This window comes from Olea europaea, chromosome 7 (assembly GCF_002742605.1).
Source record: "Olea europaea var. sylvestris chromosome 7, O_europaea_v1, whole genome shotgun sequence".
NCBI classification, from domain to species: domain Eukaryota; kingdom Viridiplantae; phylum Streptophyta; class Magnoliopsida; order Lamiales; family Oleaceae; genus Olea; species Olea europaea.
The window spans coordinates 20,995,041-21,011,824 of NC_036243.1; the positions used below are offsets into that span (position 1 = coordinate 20,995,041).

Consider the following 16,784-nt stretch of genomic DNA (forward strand, 5'->3'; position numbering starts at 1 on the left):
GTCCACGCCTACTTTATTTTAGATAGAGCCATGTGAATCCCCATTAAATAAAATTACATTATATTTCATTTTTCTTTCTCCTATTTTCAATCACACAATTTTTCATAAAATAATACTATATGTAAATCGAAATTTTTTCCTTCTTTTTCAACTACTCATTTTTCTAAAAAATAATATTCCCCCCATTTTCATTTTCAGGTAATGGAGATCAAACATGGGCATAATTAAGGTTTCGTGTATGTAATACTAGTATGTGGGCATATTACGATTATTCAAGGTTTCGTGCAACAAAAATTGCCCTCTACTTGCCCCTCGAGAAATAGCATAGTGGTGCAAACGATAGGAGTGAGGTTATCTTACGCCTTGCTGGTAGCCGTAGTGTGGGGATTTGATTTCTCAGACATGAAATTTGACTCTTTGTAGACGCAATGTACATACAATTCTTGTTTCCTAATCTATTGGGACACATCCCACAATTTAGTTCTCTTACAATGCTCTAGGGACAAGCCGGTGAGGACCCTCAACATTGAGGTTCAACTTTTTTTTTTTTTTTTTTTTTTAAATTGCCCTCTACTTTAAAAAAAACCCAAAACAAAAGAAACAAAAATGAAAAAAAAAAAGTTCGATGCCAACCAACCCTACTCTCACTCAAATATAATAGAAATAATAATACTGCTGCCTTTGCGATGAAGGGTAGACGGAGATTTTATTTGTACGATTAGGTTGTTGGAATTATAAATTGTGAAAATATAGGACACGCTATGTGTGAGAAATAGCCAAATTATTCATAAATGCATGGCCACTGCTTTGAACATTGTAAACCAATAAGGAAAATGTCGAACTGCCCGAAATTTGGTGATCAACCTTCATATGGAGTGTGGACTCCGCATTAATAAAATAATGTCTGACCCCCGAAGTGTGAGTTCTCTATCATCCCGCATGTCAACCATTATATTTGTATAGCATAGTCCAACCAATAAAGGTTCAGTAAGTACCCATATGCAACTTGGTGTCCTTCACAGAATATAGCTAAAGTATTCATTGCCTATACGGTCTGTTCGTATAAAAGCGGCTGTAATTTAAGCAATTCTCTCAATTAATTTATTAGACAGTTCAACTTACATAAAGAGGAATCAAATGTTCATTGAATTTTATTACAAAGTAACTTCGTTTAACGATTTACATCAATTTGAATCGATCGACTTTACACGAATTTTTCTCTAATTACTTTATATTTTTTATTTATATTTTTATTTTTTTATACTTTTGCGTGACAAACAACTTGGTGTCTTTCCTCAAACCTACACTAGTGTCAGCAAATTTTAGCATTTTTCAAGAATTTTACAGAAATTCTCTAACAAACCACTACTTATAAAGACTGTCCGAATTGAAGTCATCCTATAAGCACATATTCCACATTGAACACAGACTCCTTCCTAGCCCACAATTTTTTTTGTGTAATGAGCACGCAGAATTGGACGAGTAAAAGATGTTGAAAGAGTGTTAGGCTTGTTTGGACAAAATTATAATGTAATAAAAATGAGTGATAGGTAAGTGAGTAGTAGCCATGGATCATACGAATGAGTGAATCTTGGGTACGATAATCCTATTAGCACAGGTGATAGAATCGTTTGTTTAATTATGATGCCTTGAACTATTCAAATTGGGTTGTGCTACATGACCACATCGGTTGACACAAGGGTTAACATATCACACACACATAGGAGCTCGACATTATTTTATTAGCGCGGGACCCACACCTCGACTGTAAGAGATGTGTCAATCTTTGTGTTAACAATATGGTTGAGCAGGATTTTTCATTCAAATTATGACATATTGGGGTTGCACACCCAATTTGTTTCTCTTTCTTGCCACGCAGGACGTCAAGCTATTGCAAGGCTCGAGATCAGAGGAGTTGAGAGCGAATGGTTCTACGACGCGTGGATATACGACCAACCCATTTGAAGCTTTTTTGTTGTATGTAATATATAGTTAAAATAAATATTAGACTTTGACCATTTACTTGCAAAGAAATTATAATATTTCCCGAACGTGCACTAAGTAAATTTCAATGCTCCACCCCCACCCTATATATATATACATTATGCATGCATTGTCAGTGAAGTGTCCGATTTCCTATATTCTTATTCTGGGAGAAAAACCAGTTAAAAAATGAAACTACAAGTAAATATTCAGATCCTCCAGCTCTCATTTCTAGCACTTCTATTCTTTACCCCTCTCCTCCACAAAACCATATCCTCCGCCCCATTCGCTGCTGTCCTCCACCTTCTCTCCGCCAACCTTCGCCTCTCACTATCATGCACCATCTGCACATTCATCTCCATTTTCTACTACTTCTACACCCGCCCAAGCCAGGTTTACATGCTAAACTACACCTGTTACAAACCACCACCTCACCGGAAGTGCTCCTATCAAGTGGCTGAGAATTTTGTGAGCCGAAATGCACAGTTCACCGAGAAAACCCTAGACTTCATGCGTAACATTTATCTGAAATCGGGTTTAGGTGATGAAACTTATGGGCCCGCGTTCATTTTTGAAGAAGATGGTGTTCCTACACTAAATTACGCCATGCAAGAAGCTGAAGAAGGGATTTTTTCTTCCATTGATGCCCTTCTGTTGAAAACCCTAATCGATCCACAATCCATAGACATTGTTATTGTTACAAGTGGAAGCTTTTCTCCTACTCCATCACTTTCTTCACTCATTTTAAATCACTATATACTCAAACCTGACGTGAAAACATATAATCTTAGTGGTATGGGTTGCAGTTCTGGAGTTATTTCAATGGATTTTGCAGCCGAGATTTTACGTAGCAGCCGAAAAATTCAAAATGTTCTTGTAGTCGTCACTGAGAGTATCACTTTAAATTGGTACTCCGGTGACAACCGTCCAATGCTGGTGACTAATTGTATCTTCCGGGTCGGCTGCGCCGCCGCGTTGATCACCAACGACCCGAGTCACCGCCGTGTTGCCAAGATGGAACTTGTTGACTCGCTTAGGACTCACGACGGGGCTGATGACGGCGCCTATAGAGCTGCATTTCAAGAAGAGGATGAGAAGGGTATTAATGGGATTTCACTCACCAAGGATTTGATTAGGGTTGCTGGCATGAGCTTACGTAAGCACATCAAGATTTTAGCACCACGAGTCTTGCCACTGAGTCAAATCGTTCATTATGCCTACTCGGTAGTTTCGGCCAAGTTTTGGGGTGACGAGTCGAAGCCTATCGTCCCAGACTTCAAGACAGCATTCGAGCATATATGTATACACACGGGTGGTAGGGCTGTGATTGAGAACGTAGCCCGAGTTCTCAAACTGGACGACGAGGTGATTGAGCCAGCTCGAATGACTCTAAACCGGTTCGGGAACACGTCTAGTAGTCTTGTATTCTATGAATTAGCTTATTTTGAAGCCAAGAAAAGAGCAAAAATGGGTGATAGAATGTGGATGCTTGCATTTGGAACAGGGTTCAAAGTTGGTAGCTTAGTGTGGAAATGGCTTCAAAATTCAAGCCAAGAATTTGATAATCCATGGAATGATTGCATCCAAAATTATCCATTGAAGACTTGATAAGTTCAACTCCAAGAAAACCTACCAAGCCTGTTGGTGAATAGTATTAGTGAATACCCAGTAACCAAAAAAAAAAAAGGGTCCCTGAAATATTAAAACATTTTCTCAGCTCGATGGCCCATTTTGAAAGACTATCAACATGGAAATATATGTGGCAACATATTTTTTATTAATTAGATAATAATTGATTAGTTGGTATTTTAAATTTTGTGGTTTGTTTTAGCGTCGAGTAGTTATGAACTGTCTATTTACTATTTTGGAATGTAATTTTTAGAGAGTTCGCCTGAATGCTAGAACGAGGTATAAATTGAATTGGGTAACAACATTTTGTGTGTATTTGATCAAATATTTTAAAATTTACTAATAACTTAATTTAGTAAACTTCAAAGTTGTTCTTTACATAAATCCAGACTTAAGAACCTCATGTATGCCTTCCGTTACTCCATTCATTGACATTATACTAACACAAGAAGCTCCTCTTTTTCCCATTTTTTTTTTTTTTAAACTCCAACTTAAACTCCATTAATAAAGATAACCTCGAACTTAAATAAAAATATATTTGTGCATTTCTGTCCTAAAATCTTACCTTGCATGCACAAGTTCAACTGAGTACTCCTCTCACTGCGCTCTCTCACCCCATCCTCACAATCATGTTGTCGAAATCATCTATTTAAAGGGCAAAGCAGAGATAAGAGGCTCAAAGAGATTCGTTGCAACGATTATGCACTGTTGACCTCGAAAATTGGTCATTCCACGTGGCCAATCAAGAGCTACTCCACGTATTCCTCCCTGCGCACAATCAACGAATGGTCAGACGCACACGGCCGGGACCAGCGAGGGTGGTGGCGGCCGTATACACTCCGACGGTCAAGTCAGATTTAGGTGGTCGGAACAGTACCCAGGGACTGTGCAAATCAATAATAAGGGGGAGGAGAAAATATAGAAGCTTGCTATGGAGTGCTATGTAGTAAGAGTTTCATTACATTTGCCTCTTGCCAAACCTTGGGTATTTATAGGTGGTATGAGTCGTTGGATGTGGGATGTGTGTATACATCTAACGGTATGAGACGTCCGCTCATAGGCGTCAATCAGTCGCATCTGGAGAGTGGGCGGACAGCTTGTTTCTTCTGAGTTGAATTGACATAAAGTTGATAAGTCACATCAACTAGCCTCGTGGAGATGTCAAATCAATTTAAACCTTAGGTGCAGGAAGGATCTTGGCACAAATCTCTTTCTGAAATTGGCGACGGATCTTCTAACCGGGGTCCACTTGGCCTCGGCCTCGGGGGGCGAGGTGCTTCGGTCAGGTCAATAGTAGGGAGCGCTTGTACTTCGCAGCGCGCTATTAGGTTGCAGGTAATGCCGATATCACTTCGAAAAGACTTCGAATGAGTCTTTATCAGGTCGGAATATACGGTGGTGCGCGTTCCGAGGCGTAACATGCACCAAAGAAGGAAAACAACTTTCGAAGAAGCTCTCCATCTCCATGTGAGTTGAAGTGGCGACGATAAAACACCTATTGGCGAAGGATACTCACCAATAGAAAGATTGACCCCATCCCTATTTTTCATTATTTTTATAACTCTCAATTTAAATAGTATATAAAATAATTAATTAATTAATTAAATTCACATCATAAATGAGGAATTTCTAATAATTGCTCTCGCTCAGCTTGCACCTCACCTTTTGAAAATTTCGATCGAATGGGAATGATCATGATCTTCACGTAGTTTTCCATCGATAGGTAGATAAAAAAACAAAACTCTCACCTTATCGATAATATATTAAATATCAAAGAATTATTTTTTGGACGATTCTAACCTACTATATTTCAATTATTTTAATATTACCTTATTTTCTGTTTTTCAAATTGTATTTCATTTATTTACCATCAATATATATATATATATATATATATATATATTATTAATTCTCAATTAATTAACATTCATATTCATTTAATTAATATTCATCTTCATTTATATATTTAAGTGTTTTTAATTCTAATAATAAGTTAATTAGATTTTCACATTCAAAAATACATTTCATTATCCATGTCCATGTATGCTAATTAACATTCAATTTTACTTAACTGAAAATTAAATAAATAATTCAACATTCATTGTCAACTATATATTCGCTAGTATTGATTCTAAACTAATTAATATTCACATATATTTAAATATTATTTTTACAGCACTTATAAAGTATTTTCGTAATAATGTATGCGCACTTTCAACATTAACTAGTTATTATAAAATGACTTCACAAAGTGCTAAAATTAAAAATTTACAAAGAAACATAAAAGATTAGGATTTTGTTATATGTGCATTAATGTTTACACAAGGATTATATAGTGCCAAATATCATTATACTATTCATCAGTTTAAATTATAGTCAACTTTTTCATCCAACTTTTTTTCCAAGTCATTTTCAATACCGATTCCTAAAATGCCTTTTTGGATATTCCTCAATTCCCGGCTATTCACGGCATGGAAAGCTTCGCATTCTTTTCGATCTTGTACCCAGTACACTTAATACCAACTCAATCTCGATTCTCCCAAGCAGCAAACTCTCAAAAGAGTAAATTGACGATTGAGATGCTTTTGAGCAAAGTGAAGATATCCTCTAGTCAGGTTGTTATATACAATTAGCAAAATCCTTATTATTATCCAATCAGTTTCCTTTGTTCCGCTCAAACCCCTCAAAGGCCACAACAAAAATATTTACGAGCAGGGCCTCTCTCTTCTCTAGCCAGAAGTTTTTGGTTACTACTCCATTGGCGCACAATCTACCAGGGCGCATGCACCATGTACGGATAAAAAGAAGTGGCAAAGCTGCAATACTGTTTTCAGTAACCGTTCACGAGCGGTGCGCAGGTTAAGCAGAGACATGCTAATCCTTATTCATCATCCTGTAAGCAAGTCCTTCCCTCAATTCGTCCCATCCTTATCCTCCAAGATTCCGATTATTAACTCCACTGTCATTCAAACCAAAGTTTCTTCCAAATTCCCACTTGGTGAAACCCCAAATTTCTCTTCAGAATCTTGCAAAGGCTTGTGCTTTTCCGTACAATTACCGAATAGGCGAACCCGTGTTCCCTTTTGTTCCAAGAATGGAGTTTTTGAGGATTTTACAGGTACCCTTTTGTCCAAAAAGACTGAAAATGGATTTGAAGAGCTTGAGTTACTTAACAAGCCATCTCCAAAGCTGTTAGATGATGGGTCTATTGAAGAAATAGTTGAAATTGAACCGGAGAAACCTGATAAAGATGAAGTTTTGGAGACTTTTTACAAGTTCTTTAAGCTATCGGATGAAGAAAATGATTCAGGAAAAAGTAAAATTGAGAGCTCTAGTCAGGAGAAGAATAAGAAAGTTAGTGTAGAGTATTATGACCCGAAACCTGGTGATTCAGTGGTGGGAGTAGTTGTTTCCGGGAATGAAAATAAGCTTGATGTGAATGTGGGTGCAGATTTATTAGGAACAATGCTGACTAAAGAGGTATTGCCTTTGTATGACAAGGAGATGGAGCATTTATTGTGCGATGTGGAGGACGTCAAGGACTTTATGGTGCGAGGGAAGATCTGGATAGTGAAGAATGATGAGGCAGTGAGTGAGGATCCAAAGCCCGGAAAACCTGTTGTGGAGCCAGGAACTGTTCTTTTTGCTGAGGTTCTTGGCAGGACTCTTAGTGGCCGGCCGTTGCTTTCAACCAGAAGACTTGTTAGGCGCATTGCTTGGCACCGAGTGAGGCAGGTTCTTTTCTCTCTCTGTTCTTCATTGTGGAACTCTGAATATATTTTGACTGAACATTTTATGATGCATTTGTGCTCGATTTGAATTTAATAAAGGGTTAGAATTCAGCAATTCTATCAGAAATTTTAATTGAAAAGATTTTAAATTAGTACAGTTGAAATGGGCAATGCTTTCTTGTAATATCGCTGTGTCGTCTGAGATTTGAATTTGCATGTTAGAGATTTTATGCCTCTAGATTTTGAACAGTTGAACAACAAGAAATGGAACAATTGAGGATACAGGTCCTTGGCCGAGCAAATAAAACAATAGTCCTCCAGTCACCTTCACAGGACAACGGCTTGCGGTTGAGACACTTGTTCTTGCCGTTAATTCATTCTGCTGTGAATGGACTTATTGTCATAAGCTAGTCTGTCAGGCTCAATGTGCCGCCACCTTTGAATTTATTTACCACCAATGATGCATGAAAAAGAGGGCTGGTGTAGCTAGGAAGTTACCACTTTGTAAGAGTCAGTTCAATTGAACTAAAATTGAAGTTATTAAGAATTCAGCACAGCTCCATCCCGGTCCCAGATTTCATTGAGGAAAGATGAATGATAAGCAAAATCAATCAAAATGAATTTAACTGCATAATCTTGAAAGAGGAAAAAAAAAAAAATGAAACTTCAATATCTCTTGAATATAATGGAATGGCATGCGAATTAAAAGGAAATAACGTACAAAAAGCAAAATATCTCCCTTAATTATGTTGATCCACAGCCTCGTGTTTCGTCTGGTACCATAAGCATGTTTTTGCCACTAAAGTTCTATATCCAAATGGAGCCTACTTGAGGAGTTGATTTTACAAATTGTTAGGCTCATCGATGCCATAAGTTTGCATTATGTTCACCCTAATTTCGACGGTGACTTTGACTGAATGATGGACATATATAGGCTACGAAAGAGTCAACCTAAGTTGGTTCATGGAGGCTGTTGGGTTATTGATACAGCTGTGGTTAGATGTTGGATGCTAATGTGGAAATTAACTTATGTACACTAACTACTTGATTGGAAAACATTAAAATTTAAAGTCAAGTAAAAATTTAATTTTAACCATACATTTCATAGCACCCACAACTACTGCTCAATTATCCACTGCTCATCTTATCACATTATAATTTCAACAACTTATAATTTATCCAAACAAGGACTAAGTTTTCTTTTTTCCTTTTTATCTGTGAGGTTTCAGTGGAATTTTTAAGTGCCTGCTGTTGGAGACTCATCTGTATCTTTCAGTCTTTTCCAAGTTGTGTATTCTTCTTTTGTTGGAGAACTGCTGTATAAGATTGTTTATCTTGCACAGATTAAGCAGCTCAACGAACCGATAGAGGTTAAAATAACTGAATGGAACACTGGTGGTCTCCTTACAAGAATAGAAGTACTTTTCTTCCAAAAGCTGAATTGATGAATAAAGTTAGCAATTTCACCCAACTGAAAGAGAACGTATGTCAAAGTGCACTTTTGCATGTCTTCTTCTCTTTTTCCTGCACTAGTTTTTGTTCCAAGGATCGTAATTGTTTTCCATACGTTGGTATAGACATTTCTATCTACTTCTTGTCTGGTCAGTTACATCATGCAAAATCAGATCTTATTTGCAGTCTATATTTTAGAAACTAAACCTGCATTAAGGAAGGATAACCAGCACATTCTTCTACCAGGTTTCTAGTCATTGGCTGGATAATGCAAGGACATGACTAAGGATATCTGTAATTTTTCAAATATATAAAAATTAGTTAAGCGGGGATTAAATAACTCCAACTCAGACTGTTTCAACTTCATTTAGGGACCATATTGGATTATTTCACCATTACAAATTAATGTTTGTGGAAGAAGGACCACTGTTGATCCAGTCTCGTGTTTTTTATTGAAATGAGTGGTCTAGAGACAAATGTCTCCTTAGTTCATCTGCCTTGTGAATGACCAAGATGAATAAAGACTAACTGCTGGTCGGCGCAACTATTCCTTTTTGCCCAACAGCGCCTTGTGTTCTTTGGTAAAAACATTACAGCTATCATAACTAATTGTCAAGTTAGTGTTCCATTACTACTTTTTTGTATGTACGAATCACCACTCACAGTTATTCTATCACCTATAAGAGTCATAGTTCAAAGAATCCCGATTTCCAAATCTGACGATACACTTGTATTAGCTATGCATTTGCATATTATTGCATTATGACGTGCACCCATTTATAGGTTATTTCTTGATATGGCAGGTGGGACGACGAATATATGTGCAAATTACCAGAATAAATTCAGATACCAATGACTTAATACTCAGCGAGAAGGAAGCTTGGGTTTGTCTTTCACTATGAATAATCTCTTCCTGTCTTTTTTATTTGGGCGTTTTATTTTCTTAATGGCTCTTTTCAATATGATTAATTTTGTTGTTTGCTTCTTTCCCTGTTGATTTTTGTTTGGCTATACAATGTGACAGGAAATGTTGCATCTTCAAGAGGGAACGCTTCTAGAAGGAACAGTGAGGAAAATCTTTCCATATGGTGCTCAGATAAGGATAGGCGATACTAAAAGGAGGTAAATTGCTGATTTAATGGATTATCTTTCATAATTTAGTTTGCCACTTGATGCTGATAAATAATTACTTGCTTGGTTCATTTTTTGTTCTCTTGATAATGAGAAAAGCTAGATTAACTTTTTATAGATGTGACAATAAAGTGAGATTGGTGCTGCAGACAAATAAATCTGCATATTAATTTACTTCCTAATGAAGGTAAGACAAACTGCTAAGTTCAATTAAGAGATAGATAGAATTTAGGCTGAATGATTTATTACATGCTCAAATAATCATCTATAGGAGTACAATCCTATCGATATAAGGAAAAATAGAGGAAAGATAAAAGATCACGAAAAATATTAGTTCCTAACTAAATTAGTATATTGACTAGATAGAAATACTTCAATAATTCTTATTCTAACTTTTCAATATCTATCCTCGTCAAGTTGGTGCATCAATAGCACACATGCCCAACTTGGATGGTTACAGAATGGCCTACCACTTGAAAACTGTTGGTCGAATCTGATTGTAACTTCAAGTAGTATAACCTGTGCAGCTTTCTTCTTCGTTTTTAGCTTGCTTATTTCTTAACCACTCTGGGTAACCATGTAGTTTCCACTTTCCAGCAAACATCAATTATGTGTAAAGCACTGTGGCAGAGGCCGGTAGAAGTAGCTGAAGTTGCTAATTGCTAGTTATTCTTCTGGATAGCCAAAGCCGAAGCCTCAAAGACGACCTTATACTGATAGTAACTTCCCTCTGTACTTCATAACAGACTAGTGACTAGATCTCTTTTAGTGGAAGAGGAGAGGTAGCCAAAACACAAATACTAACTTGATCCAAGTTGTGGTCAATACCTACAAGAAACATACATACCTGATCATCAGCTATATGCTTTATGCTTCTCAATATCGACTGCACAAGTCATGTCATTAGGTCGCTGATGATCAAGTTCCTTGAATATGGAGTTGAGTACATTGTGGTATTTAGTAGGAGATTGCCCACCTTGACACAAATGGAACGACTTCTTCAATTCATATACCTGGTAAAAGTCGAAAATGTCAAAATAGCTCCTTTTACTGCATCTCAAACTTGTTTAACCTGGGGGCTAAGTAAACTGTGATTATAGTGTAAGTTGGATAAGTGATAAAACATTTTACTTGGATGATTTGGTTGAATTGTAATTTTTTTTTCTAATGATCGTGACTTACCATGTGGAGTTTTTGTATAACACGTAGTTTAACGGCCAATTTCAAATTGAAAAGCGCTTGTTATACATCACCGTTACAAATAGAATGCCAAACTGTACAAAATGAGACATCAGGTTGTCAGTCATGGAACTTATGAGCCAAGACTTGACTAAAACGTCTTCAACCTCCCGTTTATCATAACTCAAATCATTCTCTGGCAATGCGACCTTCCGTACTGTGATATAGCCTTTTTTTCTTTCGTTTCGACCCACAATATGTAACTCCCGTATATTAGATCAAACAAGGTAATGCCAAACTGTACAAAATGAGACATCAGGTTGTCAGTCATGGAACTTATGAGCCAAGACTTGACTAAAACATCTTCAACCTCCCGTTTATCATAACTCAAATCATTCTCTGGCAATGTGACCTTCCGTACTGTGATATAGCCTTTTTTTCTTTCGTTTCGACCCACAATATGTAACTCCCGTATATTAGATCAAACAAGGTAGATAGCCCCATCCAATTTATCATGAACAGGTGAGTTAGTATGTTGAATAGTCAGGGAAGAGGAGACCACTTGTTTCTAGAAAGGGTCTTATCACTTTTGTCGGACATATTGGCAGCAACACAATGGAAAATCTGAAAGGAGCAGGTGAAGATCACTAGATTTGAAGAATATCAACCAAGGAAGATCCTTAATCTGTCGGACTTCTAGTGCTTGCCTGATGGTTGGGTCAATCAAGATCAGGGGTTGTGCAGCTCTAAGAAAGATCGCCAAAGGGTATAGCGTAAGAGATGACTGCATTGATAAAGTCAATTTGTTGGTTTGTTTATGGTAATTTGCTGCACAAACGGTAAACCTTTTCCAGTCATTGAGTATGCTGACCAACCAAGGCAAGATTAAACTTGCAACCACCTATAATGAGTTGGGGAAGTTTAGTTGAGCTGACTCTTGGTCTCAAATTTCTAAATTTGGTAGATGCTCTTCACCTCTTTATCATTTCTTTTGAAGATTATGCATAAAAAATGAAATGTATGGACAATAGATAATTGAGAACAGGAACCTACCTGTCTCCTCTTTGTGGATTACTAGAATAACTAACTCTTCTTTTTACCCTTTTGTAGTGGATTGCTGCATATTTCAAACATCACCAAAGGAAGAATTGCTTCTGTTACTGATCTTTTGGCAGTTGGCGAGAAGGTTAAAGTTCTGGTTGTGAAGTCTATGTTTCCTGACAAAATTTCTCTCAGGTACACTGATGCTCTCTTTTTTGATTGCTTTGCAATTGACACTATTTTACTCGATAACGTTTTTAAGAACATATAATTGATTGGCTGTTAAAAGTTTTTGGATTCTTTAAGTGGAGGATATGTTGAGAACAGCACAAGTTTGTTAGTGATAATTAATTGTACCATAACATTGCGAATATTCTCTCTTTCAGAAGGGAGGTGGAGTTTTCGACTTCCCTTTGTGCTTGGAATTTGATTCTCTCTTGTTACATACGTCAACTTACTTTTTCAAATGTAGGATGCCATAAGATTTACCAGAGTATTTGGCGCATTTTATTTGTTGTTTCCTAAATGTAACCCTCTCCATGAATATATCTTACAGAGTTGACTGAACAATCAAAAATTATTTTATGTCGCGAATTTTTCTTGTTGATTTGATGTAACTGCTACACAAGTGCTAAATTTCTAATTAAATTTGATTGTTATGGCATGTAGTACCGCAGACCTCGAAAGTGTGCCAGGTCTATTTTTATCAAACAAGGAGGTACATGATATCAACAAATCCATTTCACTTCCTCATTTTACTTTCCGTATCAACTATACAAAGATTTTAATTGCTTGAAAGCTACGAGTGTTCATCTTGCGTTTTATTTTCCGTTTGTTGCAGAAAGTATTTTCTGAAGCAGAAGCAATGGCAAAAAGGTACAGGCAAAAAATTTTAGCTGTTTCAGCGACCCGCAAAGAGGAAGCCCTTCCCACGGATGGCTTACCTTTTGAAAATGAAGAAACTCCGTATGCTAACTGGAAATGGTTCAAATTTGAAAGAGACAACGCAACAAATCCATGACGATGGCATTTCAAAAGAAAAGGGAATTCAAACTGGAAAGGAGGATTTTGGACGTCAGTCGTGCTTCTTCCTCCATGAGCCGCTACATGCTGAATGGAATTCATCTTCCGTTTGAAACCCCTCACTTCAATGATCGATTCTTCTGGCAATTGGCACTTGCTGCATTTTGGATTGGGCACCATCCAAATTCGCCAGAACGACATAGTGCCCCGAGTTGATTTCTCCCCTTCGCCTACATTTTAATGATACAAGTTACAGTGTTATTTCCCTTCACTTTGCTAATTTAACATAAGAAATCCAATGTCGAACATATCTTCTAAACTTAAGTTTACTCAAAAACGTTTGTGCAATCCAGCTGTGATGCATGTCTATGTTGTGTTAATCATAAGGTTGTCGACCTGCTGCATTTATAATTCTAAATTGGTAACTATTCTTGGAATTGAAATTAAGCTATGCCAATAGTTTCCATGTTTTACTACATTCGTACCCCATTTCACCATTGGAGTACTGTGGAATCTTATATAACTAAAAACAATGTCACTCTCCTCTGCCATCCTTGAGCTATTCAATCTATCATATACTCGTACCATTTAGAAATGGCTTGTCCACCTATTGAGTTGAGAAAAAAGATTGGATTTCTTCTGCTATGCTGCTCATGTCACACGAACTCATCTATGAAGCGAGGGTGTTAAACCTCTTGGATATGCAAACAAGAGAATGAGCCATATGGGTGCCCTTGGCGGCCTTGAGATTTCTAGAACTGGCACTGGCTACATAGATGGTAACGAAGATGATGATGATGATTATTATTATTATGACAGTAAAGAGTAGACAGTCAAAAATAGTAAAATATCTTAAACGTGGTAAAGCTCAAGAAAGTTGAGATCTTCATATATCATCATCAATAATGCACAAACCAGGTCGAAAATATTAAGAATGTTATCTAGTGGTTGGAATCTTGCATGGAATACGGAATTCACAATGACTTTGTTTACACATAACTTGTTGAAACTTGAATATTACTTCATAAGAATGTGGCAATAAATCTCTTGGCTCGAAGTGAGAAAATTAGAAAAAACTACGGTGGATTCTTGGGTCCCACCTAACCTAATGTATATCAAATTCCGCAGACACATTGTGTGTGTAATTATATGTATGTTGGATGGAATCCCGTAGTGGAGAGTCACGCCCTACCCTAGTGTCATTAGGTTGGGGGTTCAATGCATCTTAAACTGATTAAATTAGCTAAAAAGGCTCTGCTTAATTTAGGCCATTAATGGTAAGATTAATTCATTTTTATATGACTTCCATGTAAAGGACGATTCCAAGCCCACTAAGTTCATATCATCGACATGGTCAATTTAAAGCTCAAACGAGTAATCAGATTTTAGTATTGTTAAGTTCAAACGAGTCGTCATCTTGTAAAGATTGTTAAATTAGACACTATAATATGGAGTTTTCATGCTTGTCCCTCAAGTGGGGAGCTAGTTGGACCACCTTAATATGTCTAAATTTCCTCTTCATTAAAGGTTTTGAGGTTTTCTTACTCAAGAGAAAATTTCAACTTTTATTTTCTTAAATTAAAAGCAAAAACAAGCTCAAGAGTTGGCACAGACTGATTTATTTATCTTGAAGATCAATTACAAAATCTTGAAGGGTGGTTCGCACCATGTGGTTGGATTCAGATTTTTAAGAATAATTTGTTATGGGGGCTGCTTCATGTACGGGTTCGCAGAATCCGTATCGAACACTCACAGAACCGGGGGTGAATGGGTGGGATTTTTGGTAGTTTTTTATACAAGTGGGTCCAATGCAAGACTCACTTGGTGTGAGTGCTCATAGAACCCCTATCAACCCAACAAAATTCATTTATTATAGGGGCAAAAAGGGGTTGGATCGGACCAAAATTATTCCGTTTGGATTCAATATAATGCTTCTATGCTTCAATAATAAATTCTAAATTATAGTATAAACTTTCTTGTTTCACTTTCATTTTTGTTTCAAGTAACAAAAACGTTGATTATTTTTGTATACACAACTTATGATTTAATTGAGGGACCATTAACATATAAACCTGGGTGAGAATTAAAATTAGGCTGTAGAGTTAGATTCAAGAATCACACAAAATCATTGGTTTCTCGGATCTAAGAACCCGGGATCATATTTCAATTAAAACTGATTAGTTCGCTCCGATTCAAGATTGTTTAAAATTAAAATACATGTTATGAGAGACATAGGACTTGAAGATGAAAGTTAGTGCCTAAAATTTAAAATAAAAATCGAATTTTCTTCCAAATTTTTTGCCCCAATGTGAATAATTGTGTTTGAAAAATCACTTTATATGAATGCTAACGTAAAACTTAATCCATTATTAATCAAGATTCCGGACACTATTTTGTAGATGCATCTGAAAATCATGCACTTATTATTAATACGTCTACCTTAAGAAAGGCTTTGACTTCTTTCCAAGCTTTTTTACTGCCAAAAATATCATTATTTTGATTGAGATTTGATAACGCCATTTTAAGGGGATTATGTTATAATTTTTTTGACTTGATAATTAATTAATCCAATCGGACAGGTAACTTCAGACCCAAAAAATGTAAATTTATTATTTATGTTTGACAAAATGTAAATAAGTATAATAGTATGTTCAAATTATATTGATTATTGATAAGTACGATGACAAATGTGATTTTAACACTTATGTGGATCTTCAAAGTAGGTGTTTGAGAGTGCGTTCATGCGTAGATACTTAATTTTGCATGTTTTATGATTATTTTAGGAGGAACATGATATTGGACAAGAAACGATGAAAAGAAAAGAGTTTGGATAGAAAAATGATTGAAGTTGGAAATTCAGGGACCAATATGTCAAGTTCTGATGTTGAAAGGCCTAATATGCAGTTTTGGAGATTTGGGCTGAACAAGAAATTGGATTCAGGGACCAAAATGCATAGGAGGATAAAGTTGAACCTGCAATTGCAAGAGTCATTGCAGAAGAAGCAGCGCCCAAATTTGCTTTTCCATGCTATCGCACCCTTGATGCTGGCATTAACGGGGTAGAAATCTGGTTCCCTATTTTGACTCAGTTTATATATTGAGCCCCTGTTTGTTTTCCATTTTTTCCTCCACTTTCAGAAGAAATAGAGCCGATTTTGGGTCCATCTGACATGATTTCTTTGACTTGCATCTCACATTTGGCTTTAAAAAGTGTGCAGAACGATTGGAAAACCCATTTTCATTTTGGAAAAATGTGGAACAACACGGGCTGAATATAATTTGAGGCTCGATTTTAGACATGAGGATCCGACTATAACCTAATCAACCACTATCTGGTAATATAGGTGGCCCCTACATTTTCAAGCCCGTACTGTTCAATTACGCACCAAGAAAGAAATTCTAACACGCATCTCGTTCGCTTTCATCGTTCAATTTTCCAAACGAAATAACCGTTTTCAACTGCAAAACTCCATAGGAGCTACGAGATGTGCAAATCAAAAGAGCAAAGAAGACAATTCATCAAAGACCTTATCTAAGAAGTTCCCTTGTTTAAATTAACACAATCGATGACCTCAAGATCATAAAGAACGTCTTCAAACAACACACGAAAAAAGA

At 36.6% G+C, this 16,784-nt stretch overlaps 2 protein-coding genes across 2 annotated transcripts; both read left to right on the forward strand.

The window, feature by feature from the left end:
* Positions 1-2,172: 2,172 nt before the first annotated feature.
* Positions 2,173-3,591, forward strand: LOC111398056 (3-ketoacyl-CoA synthase 17-like). Its single transcript, XM_023025011.1, has one exon. It carries the CDS (start codon positions 2,173-2,175, stop codon positions 3,589-3,591), a length of 1,419 nt encoding a protein of 472 aa, XP_022880779.1.
* A 2,690-nt stretch (positions 3,592-6,281) lies between these two features.
* LOC111397392 (30S ribosomal protein S1-like) lies at positions 6,282-13,606 on the forward strand. The gene is given in 8 exon segments (XM_023024296.1): positions 6,282-7,347; positions 8,687-8,759; positions 8,762-8,826; positions 9,599-9,679; positions 9,820-9,917; positions 12,216-12,341; positions 12,816-12,864; positions 12,988-13,606. Coding segments are annotated over 8 exon segments (1,536 nt in total). The 5' UTR covers positions 6,282-6,483; the 3' UTR covers positions 13,168-13,606.
* The last annotated feature ends 3,178 nt before the right edge of the window (positions 13,607-16,784 follow it).